The 19,089-nt window shown below is 36.8% G+C and overlaps 1 protein-coding gene across 1 annotated transcript in view; it reads right to left on the bottom strand.

Annotated features, from left to right (window-relative positions):
- olfm2a (olfactomedin 2a) overlaps positions 1-16,331 on the bottom strand; it is a 225,467-nt gene extending 209,136 nt beyond the window's left edge. Inside the window, 1 exon segment of the mRNA NM_212717.1 lies at positions 16,022-16,331. Within this exon segment, the coding sequence (NP_997882.1) occupies positions 16,022-16,048 (27 nt within the window). The 5' untranslated portion in view covers positions 16,049-16,331.
- Positions 16,332-19,089: the final 2,758 nt, after the last annotated feature.

The raw sequence follows: 19,089 nt of genomic DNA, 5'->3' as shown, positions 1-19,089 counted from the left end.
TTCATCGAGATGAACGAATCTTTTTGAGTCATTTCGTTCAATTGGTGCAATTTGCCAAAATATTAATAAAATGTTCCGAATTGCTTCCAAACACATCTAAAACTAACTAAAAGGTTGATCACACGACAAATAAGTCATAAATAGAATACTATAAGAAGGAGAAAATAATAATTCAATGTTTACCTGCTCTTTTGTCTATGAAGGTATTTTTGTCTCTTTGCTCAACTCACCTCATGTCTTCAATTGTCAGTGGTTTGTTCAGGTTACACTGACAGTCACATATAATTTTAACCAATGTACACAGTCTAAGTCGATATGAGCCATGATAATTAGTCACCTTTCAAGTCTTCTAGTTCTTAAGTCGTTCGTTCATCACGTGACAGAATGACTCAAACCCGAGGACTCGAGAGTTGAACGGATCAATAATAATTTTTTCGGCTCTAAACGCAAATGATTGGTCCATGAGGAACGAATGACTCAGACCTGATAGAGGACTCGAGAGATGAACAGATCAATTCTTTTTCCGGCTCTAAACGCATTTGATTGGCCCTTGAGGAACGAACGACTTAAACTCGATAGAGGACTCAAGAGATAAACGGATCAATTATTTTACGGCTCTAAACGCATATGTTTGGCTTCTGCCTTTCCGCGATGAACAACTCAAAAGACTTGAAATGAACAACACCACCTGCACAAATGTGCGCACGCGCGAATGAACGAATCACTTCCTGAGAGGACTCGTAGTTCCAAAGTCATATCATTCAAAATGAAACTAATCGGTCATGAACGACCCATTACTATTGACTTCCTTTATTGTTGGAGGCATACAATAGACCAGGGATTCCCAAACTTTTCAGACTATAAAAAAAATCATATCAACTTGTGTAAAATGGACATACGATGCCACATTTAAAGCGTTATCTATTATTGTAACTAGTTAGAAAGTGCTTGTTTTCTGCTGAAAAGGTAAAAGTAAGAAATTAAGGAGGCTTTTAATTTTAAGGTCATTTAAGTTCAGATACATATAATATTCATTCATTTATTTTCTTGTCGGCTTAGTCCCTTTATTAATCCGGGGTCGCCACAGCGGAATGAACCACCAACTTATCCAGCAAGTTTTTACGCAGCGGATGCCCTTTCAGCCGCAACCCATCTCTGGGAAAATACATATAACATGTTTGTCTAAAATACTGTGTGGCAACACAGTGGTGCCATGGGTAGCACAATCGCTTCACAGCAAGAAGGTCGTTGGTTTGAGCCCCGGTTGGGTCAGTTGGCAATTCTGTGTGGAGTTTGCATGTTCTCCACGTGAGTTTCCTTCGGGTGCTTCTGATCCCCCAACAAGTTCAAAAACATGTGGCATAGGTAAATTGGGTAGGCTAAAATATCTGTAGTGCATGTGTGTGAATGAGTGTGTATGGATGTTTTCCAGTGATGGAAAACTTACTTTAAGGACAGTCTGGGAGAGGCTTTGTTTTACTTCCTTTTTGACTCAAATAACTTTTTAATAGTCATCTGGAATGCCAATGAAAGTGTTCTTGCAGGACTCCCAGAAATCATCAAGATTTAGATTCATCTTTTATGCTTTCTTCATCTTACCCCAGACATGATCTTTAAATGTTCATGTCTAGTGACTGGGCTGGCCAATCCTGTATCACCATGACCTTCTTTGCTTTCAGGAACTTTGATGTGGAGGCTGGAGTATGAGAAGAAGAGTTATCCACCTGAAGAATGTGCATTCTTCTGTGGTTTGTAACGTAATGTGCAGCACAAATGTCTTGATATCTTAGGCTGTTGATGTTGCCATCCACTCTGCAGATCTCTCACATGCCCCCATACTCAAATGTAATCCCAAACCATGATTTTTCCTTCACCAAACTTGATTTATTTCTATGAGATTCTTGGGTTCATGTGGGTTTAAATAGGGCTTCAGCAGTATTTGTGATGATTGGGATGCAGTTCAACAGATGATTCATTAGAAAAATCTACCTTCTGACACTTTTCCTAATGATCAACTAGAAGTTATTATTTGTTGCTCTTACAACTGGGACGACAAGACTTTTGTCAAGTAGCATATGGTTTCAGGGATCTAATTTCACTGAATGTAACAGTGTTGTGACAAATAAAGACGTATCATTTTCATCATTATATAATGTAATGTGCATGTCCCAGAACAGTCCCAGAATTGGGAGATTTCTCCCACATTACCCAAGATGTAAGCATCTGCATTCAAGTTTGCAAATGATTTTCTTATTTCATTGAAATGCAAAACCACAGAAAAAGAAAAAACGTCTCTCATGGGGTCTTTGAAGGAGTGATCTACCTGCTGCAGGCAAAGGAGACGAATGGCAGGGATATTCAAGATGAAGCAGTAATGGAAAACAGACAAAATCAAAAAATGTTTCAGGCTGGTTTTTGGTAAAGAACTGCTGAAACACACATAGATATTTCAAAGTCTTTAGTAGCAAGTACGGGAAACCCAAACCCAGAGTAGATCAGTCCAATATATCAACATAAATGAAAGCAAATAGTGAGGAACTTCCTTTCCTTACAATGATGAACTAAAAGGATAGCAAAATAGCCAGAGTGTGAATTACAGTATACAATGACTACCGGGGGTTGCTAGTTCTAGTTTGTGTTTTATATTAGCAATATCACACTTGTAGACTTACAGTGATATGGCTGTTTATCAGCATTGGTGGGAGGTGTGTGTTGATTTGAGGCCACAGGCAGGCCCGGATTGGCTAATCGAAAGGACTGGGAGTATTCTCGGTAGGCTAGTCCATTTTTTTGGTCACGAGGGCTGGTGTCCCTAGCTTTCTGCACTCTGAGCTGTCACTCTTTTTTCATTCATTTATTTATTTGACCATAGCCTCACTCTTTTTTCATTATTTTACCGCAAATCCACTCTTTTTCTTTATTTACTGGCAGCCCCACGAGCAGAATGCAACCTGCAGGTTAATAATGTCCAATTACTGTAAGATATCTACGTAGTCCGTTTCTTGTCAAATGTTGACTTTTAACCTTCACTCAGAGATACATAAACTAAAGTAAAATAAAGTAAACAAAATATAACCTCAAATTTGATGAATGCGTTAAAGAGAACTGTGCCTCCACTGTCTTCTAAAGAATGCACTGCCGTCAAATTTGATAGACAGATATCTTGAAGAGCCCGCACACAATTTAACACGCTACATATCCTCAATGCCAAATGCACAGAATATCCATCTGAACAACGCATATGAATATTCTAAATTCTCAAATGCAAACGATTCAAAACAAAAATATTCAAAACTGAAATGCATCATATAACATTAGTTATTAAATCCAAACAAATAGGCTCCTACAACATACATTCAGATATTGCAGAAAAGGACATTGTGATGTTTTAAAAAATAGTGTTGAGTGTAGAGATTTAGCTACCCTTTAATGTTCTCCTATTTGACAAATACTTGAAGTTATAAAGCAGCTGTTTCCTTGAAAAAGACATGAGAGTGTCAATAGAAAATTCAATACATTTAAAATATAATATTAGCTTAATATATTTTTGTATTCATTTGATATTTTTTCAGTTCAAGGTTTAGATATTTATGACCTCTAACTCTTACAGAAAATAGATTCTGATACTGTTAAACATTACATCGTGTTAACTGTTGAAATAAATTGGAACAGTTAATGAATTGGAAATGACGTTATTTTAATATAGTCAGTCATGAAGTGAAGTGGGCCGGTCTCAGGCTTGAAACTCTAGGGCTGAAAAGGAATCACTGCGGCCCTGGCCACAGGCCAATTGCCTTATTTCCCCACCACCAGTTTGATGCACAGCCATATCACACTGCTACAAGTGTGATATTGCATTTGAACAACATTTTGATGACATAATTGTTTATGTAGAAAAGAAAGTTAAACACGGAGAGTCTAAAAATCTGCTTTGTATGAGGAACTACTTTCCTCCGCCATTCATTTACATCTGCATCTGACTTAAGAAGAGCAGAAACTGTGGCCACTTTACAAACATCACTTTGGAGCTAGTATTTGAATGATTCTCCAGCGTAATGTCTAAAGTGATGGCAAAACAGGTGATTTTGGTGACATTTTAATATTATAAGGCAGAATGGCATGAAATGTCATTAGATTTCCCAGTATTTCTCTGTTGTTGTCAGCATAATAAATAAATCTAAAAAGCCAAAAGCAAAGCAAACACCAGTGGATTACTGTGGTATAAATACACTATTACAAAATACAAGAGAGAGAGAGAAAGAGATCGACTTAAAATGTCACTTAACTGTTTTATAATGATTTGATTAGCTGTAGTTTAAAAATACGAAAAGAGAAAACAGAGTTTTTATGCTCTGAGGACTTATTATGCAGTCTCAGTCACCATCTTGTGGCAGTCAACTTCTTTGCTCTGCATGCTGATGGCCGCCGACGCGATGAATCTCAGAGATTATAAATATTTTAATATAGGCACTATCCTTATAAATAAACAGCATAGGTGCAAACTAACTACATTCTTGCCTTTAAAAGCCTAAAAAGTACAATATGTTTACCAACAGCTGCAATATGTCAAACTATAACAAGCTGTCCACTCTTCTGTTTGTCCCTCTGTGTGGGCGGAGTAATACACCACAAGGGTGAAGAGGCTGTACGAGTGCTATTATTGCAGAATGTCACACTGCTATCAGCCAATAAGATTCAAGAGCCAAGTCATACATTACATTCCATTACATATAACTTATTAATTAAACTTATTTAAGTTTAAATTGCCAAATGATGAGTCCATTCTGACAAGCAGTAACCTCTAAATGACATATCACCTAATTATCACCTAATTTTATGCAGAACAAATGGTGACAAGGTTAGGGTCAGGATTCATGCAAAATAAATGAATGACCACGATGAATGCCACTTATTTTACTGTTATGTGTGAGAAAAGGTGTACAAAAAATTTCACCTAACACACACACACACACACTTATGTTTTAGGGTACTAGATCTGCCGGTTTTAGAAAGCTGAGTGAATATTTTCTCCTATAGTTTTTATAGGATAGCTTGGCATGATCATGCATTTACAATGGTATTATTTAGGACAAAAATAAAGCAAACTGATTCAATCTGAAGATAACAAATGATGGTGGTAATACAAAAAAAAAAAAAAAAAAACAGGACATACTGATGAGGGCAATCCTTTTAATGCTTTAAAAGCAATCAAGGGGGGAAAAAAGTCCTGCTTGAAGCGGCTAGATTGAACAAAACAAAAACTTACAAGTTCAAAAAGAACTGAACAAGATACATTTTTTTTTTTTTTTTTTTGTCCATTCAACAAATGTAATTCCGCTACTTCAGCACATTTACTGTAGATCGTTTTTGTTTTAGGTCTTTGTATAATTTAATTAGTACTATTCAGTTTATTATATTAGTTTGATCTGGTGGAATGAATTTCATTTTATCACTTGAACCTCAGATATTTCAGTGCCAGTCATAAACAACACATTTATTGATGATTTTAAACACTACTCAATTCAATTTAAATTCATGTTTATTTCTATAGCATTTTTACAATGTAGATGGTGTCAAAGCAGCTTCACATAGAAGTTCTAGTATATTAAAACTGTGCCAGTCCAGTTTTAACTGACACTACAGTTTATCAGCCAAAGTATAAAAGTAGTGAATGTATCTCTCACTTGCACATCAGTTAGGCGGTCACCCTAAACATGAGTTTTATTTCTAGCAAAATTGACTACGTTCTTGAATCAATAAACATTTGCATTTTCTATGCAGTGCACATTTCGGCAGATAAAAGTGTGTTCAAAATGCAAAAATATAAATGTAAAAACCCGAAGAGGGTTGTTAAAAATCTGGTATATGAATAAGTTTCCCGATTATGTCTTTTTTTAAAAGGTTCCTAAATCCTGTTAAGCGTATGTAAAGCTTCCTGCTAAAGGTCAAAAGCTCTTTCTTTTTCACAATATGTACATTTCATGTCATCTCACCTCTCAAAGAAACTCAAAGTATTCCTTGTTATAAACTTGTTCACTGTAAACCCCTTCTTTCTGGGTCCCCTTCCAACCTGCTCGACTCTGACTGTCAGATGTCCCACCCTGTTGTGTCACTTGAATATCACAAATAAAAATATTTATTACACAAACAAAAGAGATTTTTTTTTCTGTTTGATCAATCTACTTGTTAAAATTGGATGAAACAATACAATTTAAAGATTTTTTTGGTGTGTGGAACTGTTCAATCTACTTAAAAGGGCACCTAGGTTACCCCTTTTTTCAGATTTAATATGAAGCTTTTGTGTCTACAGAATGTGTCTGTAATGTTTCAGCTCAAAACACCAATCAGATTTTTTTTTATATACCATTCGTTCATTCATTTTCTTGTCGGCTTAGTCCCTTTATTAATCCCGGGTCGCCGCAGCGGAATTAACCGCCAACTTATCCAGCAAGTGTTCTATGCAGTGGATGCCCTTCCAGCTGCAACCCATCTATGGGAAACATACACACACATTCACACACACACTCATACACTACGAACAATTTAGCCTACCCAATTCACCTGTACCGCATGTCTTTGGACTGTGGGGGAAACCGGAGCACCCGGAGGAAACCCACTCGAAGGCAGGGAGAACATGCAAACTCCACACAGAAACGCCAACTGAGCCGAGGTTCAAACCAGCGACCCAGCAACCTTCTTGCTGTGAGACGACAGCACTACCTACTGCGCCACTGCCTCGTCGTTATTATGTCTTTCATAAGATTTTAGTTTATACCTTTTAGCATCATGTAGCAGTTTTGTTGTACTGCGCCTTTAAGGCAGTCCTCCCCGCCCACCGCTTAGCGTGCCTTAATCTCCTCCCTCGGCTGCCTCAGACAACAGACAGGCATGAAGGATGCTGATCTCACCTAACAAAATTACTTTTATTAAAAATATGGATTTGTGTTGGGACAACATGTATAAATTAGGTGTACCATATAGGAACTTAGAGGCTTTATATCAGCCGGTGGGGCAGATCCAGTAAAACTCCTTCTCTCTACAAGTCTCTGCTCTGACTGGTCAAATGTTCTGTTGTGTTTGGTGACTCTTTGGGTGAACGATCTCTTTAATTAACACCCGAATCTAATGATGAAAGAGCTAGCTGATTAATTCCGTTTATTACATTTAGATCCGAGAATGTTGCATCATGTTACTTCTGAATTATTTCTTTAATATACTTAGAATGATATTCAATTACTCACACATTACTGCTTAGCTTATACATTAAGGATTTTTGGGGGGTGGGGTGCATATAATTTGCAATATTTCATGTACGGTGAATGTGGGTACTTTTGGGTCAAAGCAAATGCATTTTTAGGCAGCCAATTAAGAGAAGGGGCTGTTATTATGCAAATAAAGGTGTATATAAATCAATTACAGATGTAAATCCGCTGTACAAATGAAACTGGAGTGGTTCATGACTCCTTTCAACAGGTTGAAGTTCTTTCTTTTCATTGAGCGCTTTAATTTTTTATAGACATTTTAAATCCACAAACATATGCATGAACTCAACGGTGATATTCAAAAAAACAATACTATAAAAAAAACACATTCATTTACAGATTTTATATTTTGTTATTAACAGTTGTTTTCCATTTATTTATAGTTATTAATTATTAATTATTGAATTATAGAACCTTGAACACTGCTCTGACAACTTTTCATGCTTGAAAATTGAACAACAAACAAAAAGTGACATTTGTTGACAGCTTAGTAGTTTAAAACAATTTGTTGCACATTAAATAATCTATCTAGAAATATGTAGCAGTTTAATACCAGGTTTTTGTACCCTAATTCACAATACCACTGCAGACAATATATCAATTCAAACTATTAAAGAAAGTTTTCAACATCAAAAGTTGTGTGGGGAAAGATCAAGGTCCCATAATGGACTTCAAATCCTTAAAAAAATATATAAACAAATAAATAATAATAAAAAAATATATATAAAAGTAAATATCTACACACACACACACACACACGTATATATATATATATATATATATATATATATATATATATATATATATATATATATATATATACACACACACACATACACACAAACAAACACACACACACACACACACACACACACACACACACGTGTATATATATAATATTTTTGTTATAATTATTATTATTATTTAGCTTTAAAACTTAAGGCAAAACTAACCTGTGTGGATGATTAAATTATCCCACAATTTTTTTTCGGAGTAATTATTCAGGATACACTCATGGTCCTAAATATAAAATTACCACAGGATTTTTTATTTATAAATTGTTTTTATGTGTAAACCAGTATCTTTGTTTTGTATTCTAGTTCTAAATAATCTGCAGCATAGCATAACTAGTGAGGATAGATTTGTCAGAGTGTTCAACTGCCTGTATTGGTGTCTAATTGGAGGCAGGAAGCAGCATAACAGGATAAGAAAAAAATCTGTTCCTCTACGTTTTCGCTGCCAACCGAAACCTGCAGTTATTTACTGTCGGCTGTTCTGAGTGTTGTTTTTTCCACTCCATTGAAACAGAAGACATTTCATGTTCCTTTTTTCCATAAATTTTAATTTCAAAATGGGCTTCCTGTGTTTTCAACAACCAAGAAAATGTCATTTTAATGCACGTCGATGTCAAAATCAGACCGGAGGTCTTCTGATAGTCACCCCCCCATGTCAGAGCACAATGGCGACAAACATGCCTTTCGTTCCTCAAGCATGGAGAAACAGTAATAGCCATCCGAAGATGTATGACCATAAAGGGCATTCTGCTGTGAAATTGCATGCTTTTCTTTCTTTCTTTCTTTTTTTTTTTTTTTTAAGGAATTGTTCATGCAAATATGACAAGCAATTCTGTAAAGGGCTATTAGCGTTGGCATGGCAACGGCATTTGTAAACCAAGGGCCGTAGAGCCATTAGCACACTCTCAAGATTATGACATCACTCTCTCTCCAGTGCTGAATGAACAAATTCACAGAACTCTGAAAGAGAGACTCAATTTTCTGGCATCTTCAGTGAGCTCTGCCCAGAAGTAAAGCTGCGTCCTTAGAGGTTAGTTGGAATCGGGTATGTTTTTCCATGGTGTTTCCCACCGAGTCCGTGTGCGTGAGCAGAGACACACAGAGAGAAAGGGGCTGGAGGATAAAAGAATGGTTTTACATAATTAAGCAGATAGTAGCGATTACAGCAGCTTAGCTGCAGAGCACTGAACTCCGCACACTTGGGCTCATTATGAAGTCAAATACTCTAAACTGTCACTGATGGTTTAATTACAGCTCTGCAACAGAACAATCGCTTTCAACCTGTCTGCAAAATCTGCAAACCTGCCCAAAAATGGTCTCGATCAGCCCTGAAAGAAGGCGAATTTCTCACTTGTATGAATTTCTTCCTGTATTTTTTATTTTTTTACCCCTAGAGATAAGGCGAGAGTAATTAAACCGTCATTATGATGCTTTTCTCCTGCTGGCTGACAGTGTGGTCGCCTGACAGAGGAATTCCTCTGCTCTCAGCTGTTCTGCACACTCCAGGTGGAATGGGGCACTTAAGGATGTTGCATAATCTAGATGCAAATAAAGACAGAGGGGTAAAACTGTGACACATTTTACTTAAGGCAAACTAAATGGCCGAGATAGCAAAATCTCTCCGGCCCTCCTCTGGCATAACCTGGCAGTTGAATTCATGCTAAAACATTGCGTACGGACAAAGCTGTAAATGTGCATACGCAGTAAAAAAAAATAAATAAATAAATATTCAGCCAATACATCCAAATTAACGTGAAACTGAGCGAAACATGTACAAGCACAAAAAACCCTCCCTGCTTTCTCCCCCATATAAATATGGTAATGACTCTACTTTGGCAAAACCAAACAAAAAAGCAATGGCAAAAGCAAGCAAAAAGAGAAACTTCACAGAATGTGAATTGGAGGTGCTCTTATTGGAGGTAGACCGGAGAAAAGCTTTTTTTGCAAGAACTTATGTTATTTGCAAGTTTGTTCTCTGGATTTAATAAAAAAAAAGGGAAAAATAGAGTGGGAGAGTTTAGCAGTTAAGTCAGTGGGGTCTAAACATCACACTGTGAGTGACTTAAAAAAGAAATAATCCGATGTAAAGGTGCAAGTTAAGAGGAGAACAGCGGTGCACCATCAAAGTGTGGACCGAAGAGGCTGGGAAACAAAGGATGTTGAACTAACACCCTTTGAGGAGACAATAGAGGCTGACACTTTACTGTCTGGAGTATTATCCGCAAATTCATCTTCTGACAGCACATTTAGAGCAATATGCGTGCTCTTAATTACTCCGATTACATTGGGAAAACTGGCAATCGCTGCAAATTGCGCTTTAATGTTTGGCTGGTCAACTGCATGGTATGAAAACCTTTACATACCTGCTAGACATGCGGATGATCCCGTCTCATACAACTGCCATTCCACGGCTCAAAGATACTTTGTAGTGTGCAATTTGACATAATTGCCTCTAGGAGTCGTCAATGGAAATATAACAAACACACAATAAATTCACGTGCGCCAGACATGAAGTTGGCGTGGACCAAAGCACATTCTCACGTTAATTTCATCATTAATAAATCCAAACGAGAGCATGACATTTGCCGTACGCAAAGTTTTTGTGCATACGCAACGCTGATACATGAGGCCCCAGGGTGCTTAAGCCCAAAACTGGCACAATCACTGAAAACAGACACATGCATTCAGATCCGGGCCGCTTCCAGTTAAAATAACAAACGTTTTTATGTGGCTCAAGTCTGGTGCAGACATTTTCAGATCTACTGTAGCTGGGATCCAGCTTGATCCTTGATCCAGATCTGGCGCATAGAATCTCCAATAGTATCTGACTGCAGTCCTGCATATGCAAGCTAAGACACGCATTCTCAGACATGCATTCTCAGACTCAGTGTAGCTAATGACATCCCTGTGAGTTAGGGGTGGGGTTAGGTGTGCACTTTAAAAGCATTGCATGCAGCTTAGCTTGCAACTGCACCAGGGTCCTCATGTACGAAGACTTGCGTGGAAATCATACTAAAACATTGCGTACGCACAAAGCTGTAAATGTGCGTACGCAGAAAAAAATTCAGATGTATGAAACAGTGCGTACACCGAATCTCACGCATATTCTTTTTTACATCTGAATGAACGTGAAACTGAGCGCAACATGCACGAGCACAAAACCCCTCCCTGCCTCCTCCCCCGTATGAATATGCTAATGACTCTTCTTTGGCAAAACCAAACTAAAAAGCAATGGCAAAAGCAAGCAAAAAGAGAAACTTTGAACAGAATGTGACATGGAGGTGCTGCTTTAGACCGGAGAAAAACGGTGTTATTTGCAAGTTTGTCCTCTGGAATTAACAACAAAAGAAAAAAAATGGAGTGGGAGAGTTTAGCTGATGCGGTTAACACAGTTGGGTCTGAACATCGCATTGAGTGAATTACAAAAGAAATAGTGTGATTTATAGGTGTAAAATTTTGTAGTACTCTTAACAGTCTCAGTGGCGCAGCTCGTAAAACGCATGTCAACATGTTTTGACATGTTTGAGCATGAACTCGGTTCGAATCCAGCGTCTGATGAAGTCATTCTTCTTTTTTACCCCCGCTACATATCAGATTTTGCCTACTATTTATCACGAAAAAGACAAGTAGGAATCATTAATAAGTTAATAAGTCAGTAGATCGCTCCCATTACATTAGGGAAACCGGCGACCGCTGCAAATTGCGCTTTAATGTTTGGCTGGTCAACTGTATGGTATGGAAACCTTATATACCTGCTAGATGAACCTGTCTCATACAGCTACCATTGCACGGCTAAAAGACACTTTGTAGAGAGCAATTTAACACAACTGCCTCTAGGAGTCGCCAATGGAAATAAAACAGACACGCACAAGAAAAAATGTGCGTACGCCAGCCATAAAGCTGGCGTGGAGCTGCGCACATTAACACATTCAGTTCATCGTTAGTAAATCCAAATGTGAGCAATTCTGAGCGTGAAACCTGGCGTACGCAAAGTTTTTGTGCGTACACAGCATTGATACACGAGGCCCCTGGTCTGCACACTGCATGAAAAGCCTAATTTTTGACAGTTTACGGTCCTGTAAATTGCTGTCGAAGTTTCAGTGATTCAGCTGTTCACAGCAGTTTTCAGAGAACACCGAAAATGGCTGAGAACTGTCGATAATTGATGCGAAATTGGCTGAATAGTTGACACCTCCATTTTTCTCCTCCCCTCCTCTAAGTGAACCCTTTATATGTAACTGACCCTGCTCTGAATATTTAACACAATCTCACGGCAATTTGTAATTTTTGATTTAGTTGCTCATTCATATGAAATCGTACAATCATATTCATACAATTTTGTACAATTTGCTAATCCTCCTTTTTAAGATCGTACATTTTTGACCACCGAACTCATACGAATCAGCCACTAAACGTAAAATACTCGAGTTTCCTATTGAGATCAGGCTGGGAAATTTGATGGCTCTGTCTAGCAATGTCTCCATTTAAAGATGCGAAATAACTTTATGCGCAAAACTGGAATATTCCATAAGTGCAAATAAAGCAGCGTTATCATCCAAAGAGTCAAAGAGAATGAAATCATCAATTCCTAATAAACAGGTATCAAATATCAAAAGGAAAAACGGAGTTCGCTGCGATAGGAGAAGCTGTGTCAATATTTTATTTATTTAATAAATGACCTGAGCCTCAGAAGACAATGCCGACATGTAATGAGTGTGTGGTGGCATTTGAAGGCATGACACATGGTGCCCAGATGCTCTAACAGTTCTAGACGTAATCGATAGTATAATAACACTAATACTGAAATTATTACGGTGCTTTGTAATGACCAAAACAACATTTCAGATAGTTTACAATGTGCTCAGCCTGTTGATTTGTCTATTTGCACACATTTTTATCAACACATTATCTCTTATAACAATTTCACAAGACTTTTTTAAAGTGCACACTGGAATTTGTTCAGCAAAAGTGTTTCCATTGTAGTTTATGCACATCTTTTCTTATCTAATAAAAAGTTCATCCCACTTAGTAATGCGCATACGTTTTTTAATGCACATTTTCAAAATTGATGTGCATCTTGGCATTTCTATCAACTGTTTTTTTTTTTTCTGCACATATCCAAAATCCAAATCCACAAAAAAATAGGTGGATGGAAACATAGCTAGTGTGTGAAAGTGCCTTGTTTATATTAGACTGACAACATAGCAGTTCAATTGGAGTTCATTTTCACAATTAATTTGTGATTAGATATCATAACAGTACAGAAAATGGAAAATTATATGACTCAAACAATGATATCCAATTCATATTTATTGGCACTTAACTATGTAGAGAAAAGAAAAACATAATACAGTATAAATCCAAGTGTACGTTCACATTTGTGCTATTTTTAAAATACTAGCCATGTGAATAATTTTACCATAGACAAAATCACAACTAAACCTACACATAATAAAATTTATAGTCACTGGCTTATAAACAGGTGCAAGATCATCAGATGTGTACACCTATTAAGTTGTAACACATACACAAACATTACCAATATGCCATGAAAAGGTTTTTAAGTCTGCTTAACCCTGTAAACATCCTAATAACTGCGTCTAATCATCAAACATCTTTAAACACAAGCAAAATATTTAACTTTAGAACAGCTTTGAGTGAATCCTCCTTTGCGGTGGGGATTTGGAACGCGCTTAATCAAACACCTGACACCAATCACAAACTAAACACCTTTTTTTAGGTCAACTGAGCTATCGTGGCTTGTCTTTGACAGTATGAACTTGGACCAAATGTAATCACAACTACTACACCAAGAGTGGACTTGTCTCAACAAAAAATAACTCAGATTATAGCTGGGTACAAACAACCACACCGAGAGCAGACCTGCTGTGTGCACAACAGCTTTCAGTCGTGACTGGCACATAGAGAAAAATGCATCAGTCAGGCAGAAAAGTTTTGTAGTACAGCTTTTACCGATGCCAAGACTGAGCAGAAAATCCTTCAATTTAGCCAAAAATGAGCCAAAAGTGCTTGCTTTCTGGGTTTAGGTAAAATTTTGTTTATGCTTTGTTTTGATGTTCTGTTGTTGTAGTGTAATTAAACAAATAAGTATTGAGAAATTAAATAACAGCATGTACATATTGTAGCTCTGGGGTTGCATGTGCTTATGCAAAACCGACTGTGATTATTAAAAGTGTTGCTGGGTTTGTTTGTTTTTTTTTTTGTTTTTTTAGCAATGAAGTTTTATTTATGTTTTTTTTTTGCAATTTCTATTTTCCCTTCTCGGACTATGTCTGATAATGGCACTAAATATGTCTAATAATGCCACCGTATTTATATCTGATGATGTCTGATAATACCACAAAGTATATCTGATAATTCCACTGTATTTGTCTGATATATTCTGATAATGTCACCCTGTTTATGCATTTATGTCTGATAATGCCACCGAATATCTATGCTAATGCCAGTGTATTCGTCTGATAATGTCAAATAATGCCACCATATTTATGTCTGATAATGCCACTGTATTTATGCCACTGTTTTTATGTCAATAAAGCCACCATATTTATGTCAGATAATATCTGATAATGCCACCGTATTTTGTTTTTTCAATTGCCATTTTCCCTTTTTGAAATCTGTCAGATAATGTCCACAATATTTATGTCTGATAATGCCTAATGATGCCATAGTATTTGTGTCAGACAATGTCTGATAATGCCACAAAATGTGTGATAATGCCTGCGTATTTTGTTTTTGCAATTTTTATTTTCTCTTCGTGAAATATGTCAGATATTGCCACTGTATTTATGTCTGATAATGCCACCATATTATGTCAAATAATGTCTGATAATGTCACTAAATATCTCTAATAATGCCACCAAATTTATATCTGATAATGTCTGACAATGCCAAAAAGTATATTGGTAACGGCACTGTATTTGTCTGAAATTGCCACCAAATATGTTTGATAATGCCACTGTATTTATGTCTGATAATATCTGATGACACCAAATAAGTTGGATAATGTCACCATATTAATTTCTGATAATGTCACTGATTATGTCTGATAATGCCACCAAAAATTGTCTGATATATTCTGATGATGCCACCATATTTATGTAATGTAATGTAACATTAAATTAAATTACATATTAATGTCTTATAATGCCATCGAATGTCTGATAATGCCACCGAATATGTATGCTAATGCCACTGTATTTGTCTGACAATTCCACCATATTTATGTCTGATAAAGCCACCATATTTATGTCAGATAATGTCTGATAATGCCACCGAATATGTCTGATAGTGCCACCATATTTTGTTTTTGCAATTTCCATTTTCCCTTCTTGAAATATGTCAGACAATGCCACCATATTTATGTCTGATAATACCACGGTATCAATGTCTGATAATGCCCCCCTGTTTTTTTTCTTCTTTAAATATGTCAGATAATACCAATGTCAGATAATGTCTGATAATGCCACCAGATTTGTCCGATAATGCCACAGTATTTATGTCTGATAATGCTACCATATTTTTTCAGATAATGCCTGATAATGCCACTGAATGTCTGATAATGACACCATATTTTGTATTTGCATTGTCTATTTTTCTCTTTTCGCAATATGTCTGATAATACTACCATATTTATGTGAGAAATATATTTATTTCTATTTTCAAATGTTTTATTTGTCCATGTTAACTGAAAGTAGTAACAAACCTTTATTTTAGTATTTTATTTTAGTCAGATTTTAAAGCTTCAGTAATTTTGCTGTAATTGCCAATTTGTTATTTTTTTCTTGAAATACATGTAAAGTGTTTTTTTTTTTTTTTTTTTTACTTGATACATGTTTTTTTTTCTAAATTCAAATTGACTTTCTTTTAACAAACTTTGGATAAACTTGTGTTAAGTTGTTGTGTTAAGCCTGTGCTCAATAAATGAAATTAGCCTTGACTTACTTGTTTTTTGCTGTGGTCAGATTTCATTCAATCCTGCATGCTGCTCCACCACCATTCTTTATATTTGGGATATAATGTACTATGCAGGTCATGAATAACTGCTGGTTTACTCTGGACGTGGAACAGTAGTTGGAACAGACCACAGAATCTCACATGTTAAAAGTTCTTTGGTGGTATTCTTTGCCAGTTTTGCCAGATTTCCATGTATTTTCACTGAGGAGAGGGTTAAACTTGACAACTCGCCATAAATCCCAGATCAGTGGAGTGTTAAATAAATGTTTGCCCATCTGAAAGTTTTCTGCCTCTACATGAAGCCAAAACAGAGTGACCATCAATTTCTTAGTAAGCACTCACTTGATTCTGATTGGTTGAGCTGTTGTAAATTACTCTACACAATACACCTGTGACCTCATTACATCATTACTGCAGTGCCTCGGCATCTGTTTGTTGCTGTGTTGCATGATTCATGCATTGCAACAAGATTACTTCAATTCTAAAAGTTCCATTGGAAAATATACTCAGTAAAACCTTTGAATTTTAGTTTATCTAAAGCTAAGTGTACATTTATTTTGCTCCAGACCAAATGAGCCAACAGAACCAAACCCAACCCTTAAGCACTTTAAGTTTCATCAGAACATGAAATAATCCAGTCAATGTGTTCCTTCATAAAAAAAAAAAAAAAATGTGGAGTAGCAGAGAAAAGAGAAAAGATCAAGAGATGTTTCAAAATAAAATTATACTATTTTCGAGTAGTTGCTTGCTGTTTGTTTTTTAACTTACCTGATGTGTTTATTTGGGGTTCAAAGTAATAATAATAATGATAATGTATTTTATTTAAAGGCGCCTTTCGTGACACTTAAGGTCACCGTACAGGACAGCTAGAACAATCAGTTCAAATAAAAACACAATAAAAGTCAATAGAATACAATACAAACTTTAAAAGAAGTCAGGTTAAAGTGAATAAGCTGTTCTAAACAGATGTGTTTTAAGTTTGGATTTAAATTGTGAAAGAGTCTAAAATACGGAGATCAGGAGGAAGTGAATTCCAAAGCTGATGAGCAGAGTGGCTGAAGGATCTGCTCCCCATGGTGACAAGGCGGAGGCGGGAGGTGAATTGAAGAAAAAGACTTGAGTGTTGGAGAAGGTATGGCGATATGAACAAGATTGTGAATCGCTTTAAAAGTAAGAATAAGCATTTTATAATTAATTCTGAAAAAGATGGGAAGTCAGTGAAGCTGTTGTAGAATGAGTGTGATGTGACAGATGGAAGAAGTTTTTGTGATAATACAAGTTGCATTGTTTTGTACCAGTTGTAATTTATGAAGGGTTTTTTAGGGAGGTCAAACAGAAGGGAATGGACCCTTCGCTAAGCCCCGCCCTCCTTAGTTATTGTTGCTATGCCTGTCAAGGTTTTGTGCCAGGCACGGCTTTTTTAATGTGTGTGCGCCGGTGTCAGACATTGCCAGGGATATAATGTCATTTTTGGCAAACAGGTGAGATATCCGAGAAAGCCAGACAAAAAAGGACAGCAGTATACATTACAGGGGTATATTTACGGCATAATAGGCAACCGATTAGAAAATAATTCAATCAAAACTGAAGCAAGCTTAGCCTAGCCGCCTCATACGCTGACCATTCAACAGCTTAGCTCATGCTCAGCAAGAGAGGTGAAATCTAAAAATAATCTAATAATAACAAATTAAACTGTGATTTCTTTATTTTTAGCCAAAAAGCCTGACATAACTCACAATATCGAACAAAAAATTAAAAAAATAAGACAGCTGGGAAACATAACCTGCTTTGTATTTTTGTAGGAAACACATCTTTAGATCTGTTTAGTGTAAGAGGTGAGTGAGTTTTTGCCGTCAGTCTATCTCTGAATGTGTCAGGAATATTAAAACAAAACCAACTTAACTCCGCTACTTAAGCGCCCCTCAGCTTGATCCACACAGGCATTTCTCCACTTGTGTTTTAGGTTTTGAAAAGGGAAAAAATTCTACTATCCCGTCCAAACTTTAAGGATACCAGGTATCAGATTTACACAATCCATATAAACTCGTTAGAAAGCTTGACAGAGCCCCTGTGCGAAGCTAAAGTTGCTAAGCCACGATTGGTGGGTGGCCTTTTTTGTGTGTGGCTTAACGAAGGGTCAATTACAGTAGTCTAAATAGGATGTGACTAAACTATGAACAAGAATGGCAGCTGAATGAGGTGTGATGGAAGGACGTAAACGATTTGTATTTCGAAAGAGGAAATAAGTAGACCGGGTGGCACTATTGGCATCTGCAGTGAATTAAAAGGGTGCTATCGAAGATGACCCCCAGACTCTTAACCTGAAGGGTGGGGGTAATGATGGGAATGTGGGAATGAAAAAGCTATGTGATTTGTTTTAAGTGGATCATGTACCTATAAGTAGAATTTCAGTTTAGTTGTCATTTAATTTCAGGAAGTTTGTGGTGAACCATCAGATGTCAGCAAAGCAGTTAGTAAGGGATGAAGGTGGGAGTTTGTGGTTGGGTTTGGTTGATAGGTAGAGCTAGGTGTCATCTGCGTAGTAATGAAAATGAATTTAGCGTTTGTGGAAAAAATAACCAAGTGGAGGAAGATTAAGAGGTGAAAGACTTTAATTGAATGAACCGAGTGTGACCTGAGAGGTATGAATGAAACCAGCTGAGAGGTGTGTTACCAAGTAGTGCTAATATGCTAAAAATCCCGATATACATTCATTCACTCATTTTCCTTCGGGATAGTCTCTATTTCAGAGTTTGCCACAGCCGAAAAAATCATCAACTATTAAAACACATGTTTTACACAGCAGATGCCCTTCCAGCTATAACCCAGTACTGGGAAACACCCATAAACTCTCATCCATACACACAGTCAACAGCCAGTTTAGTTTATTCAGCTCATCTTTTGCACATGTCTTTGGACTGTGGGGGATACTGGAGCACCCAGATGAAACCCATGTGAACAAAGGGAGAACATGCTAACTCTACTCAAACCTGCAACCTTCTTGCTGTGAGGGACCGTGACAGTGCTACCTACTGAGCAATCATGCTGTCCCAGTA

The sequence above is a fragment of the Danio rerio genome, chromosome 3 (assembly GCF_049306965.1).
Source record: "Danio rerio strain Tuebingen ecotype United States chromosome 3, GRCz12tu, whole genome shotgun sequence".
Taxonomy (NCBI): Eukaryota; Metazoa; Chordata; class Actinopteri; order Cypriniformes; family Danionidae; genus Danio; species Danio rerio.
This window is presented reverse-complemented; position numbering and strand designations above follow the sequence as displayed.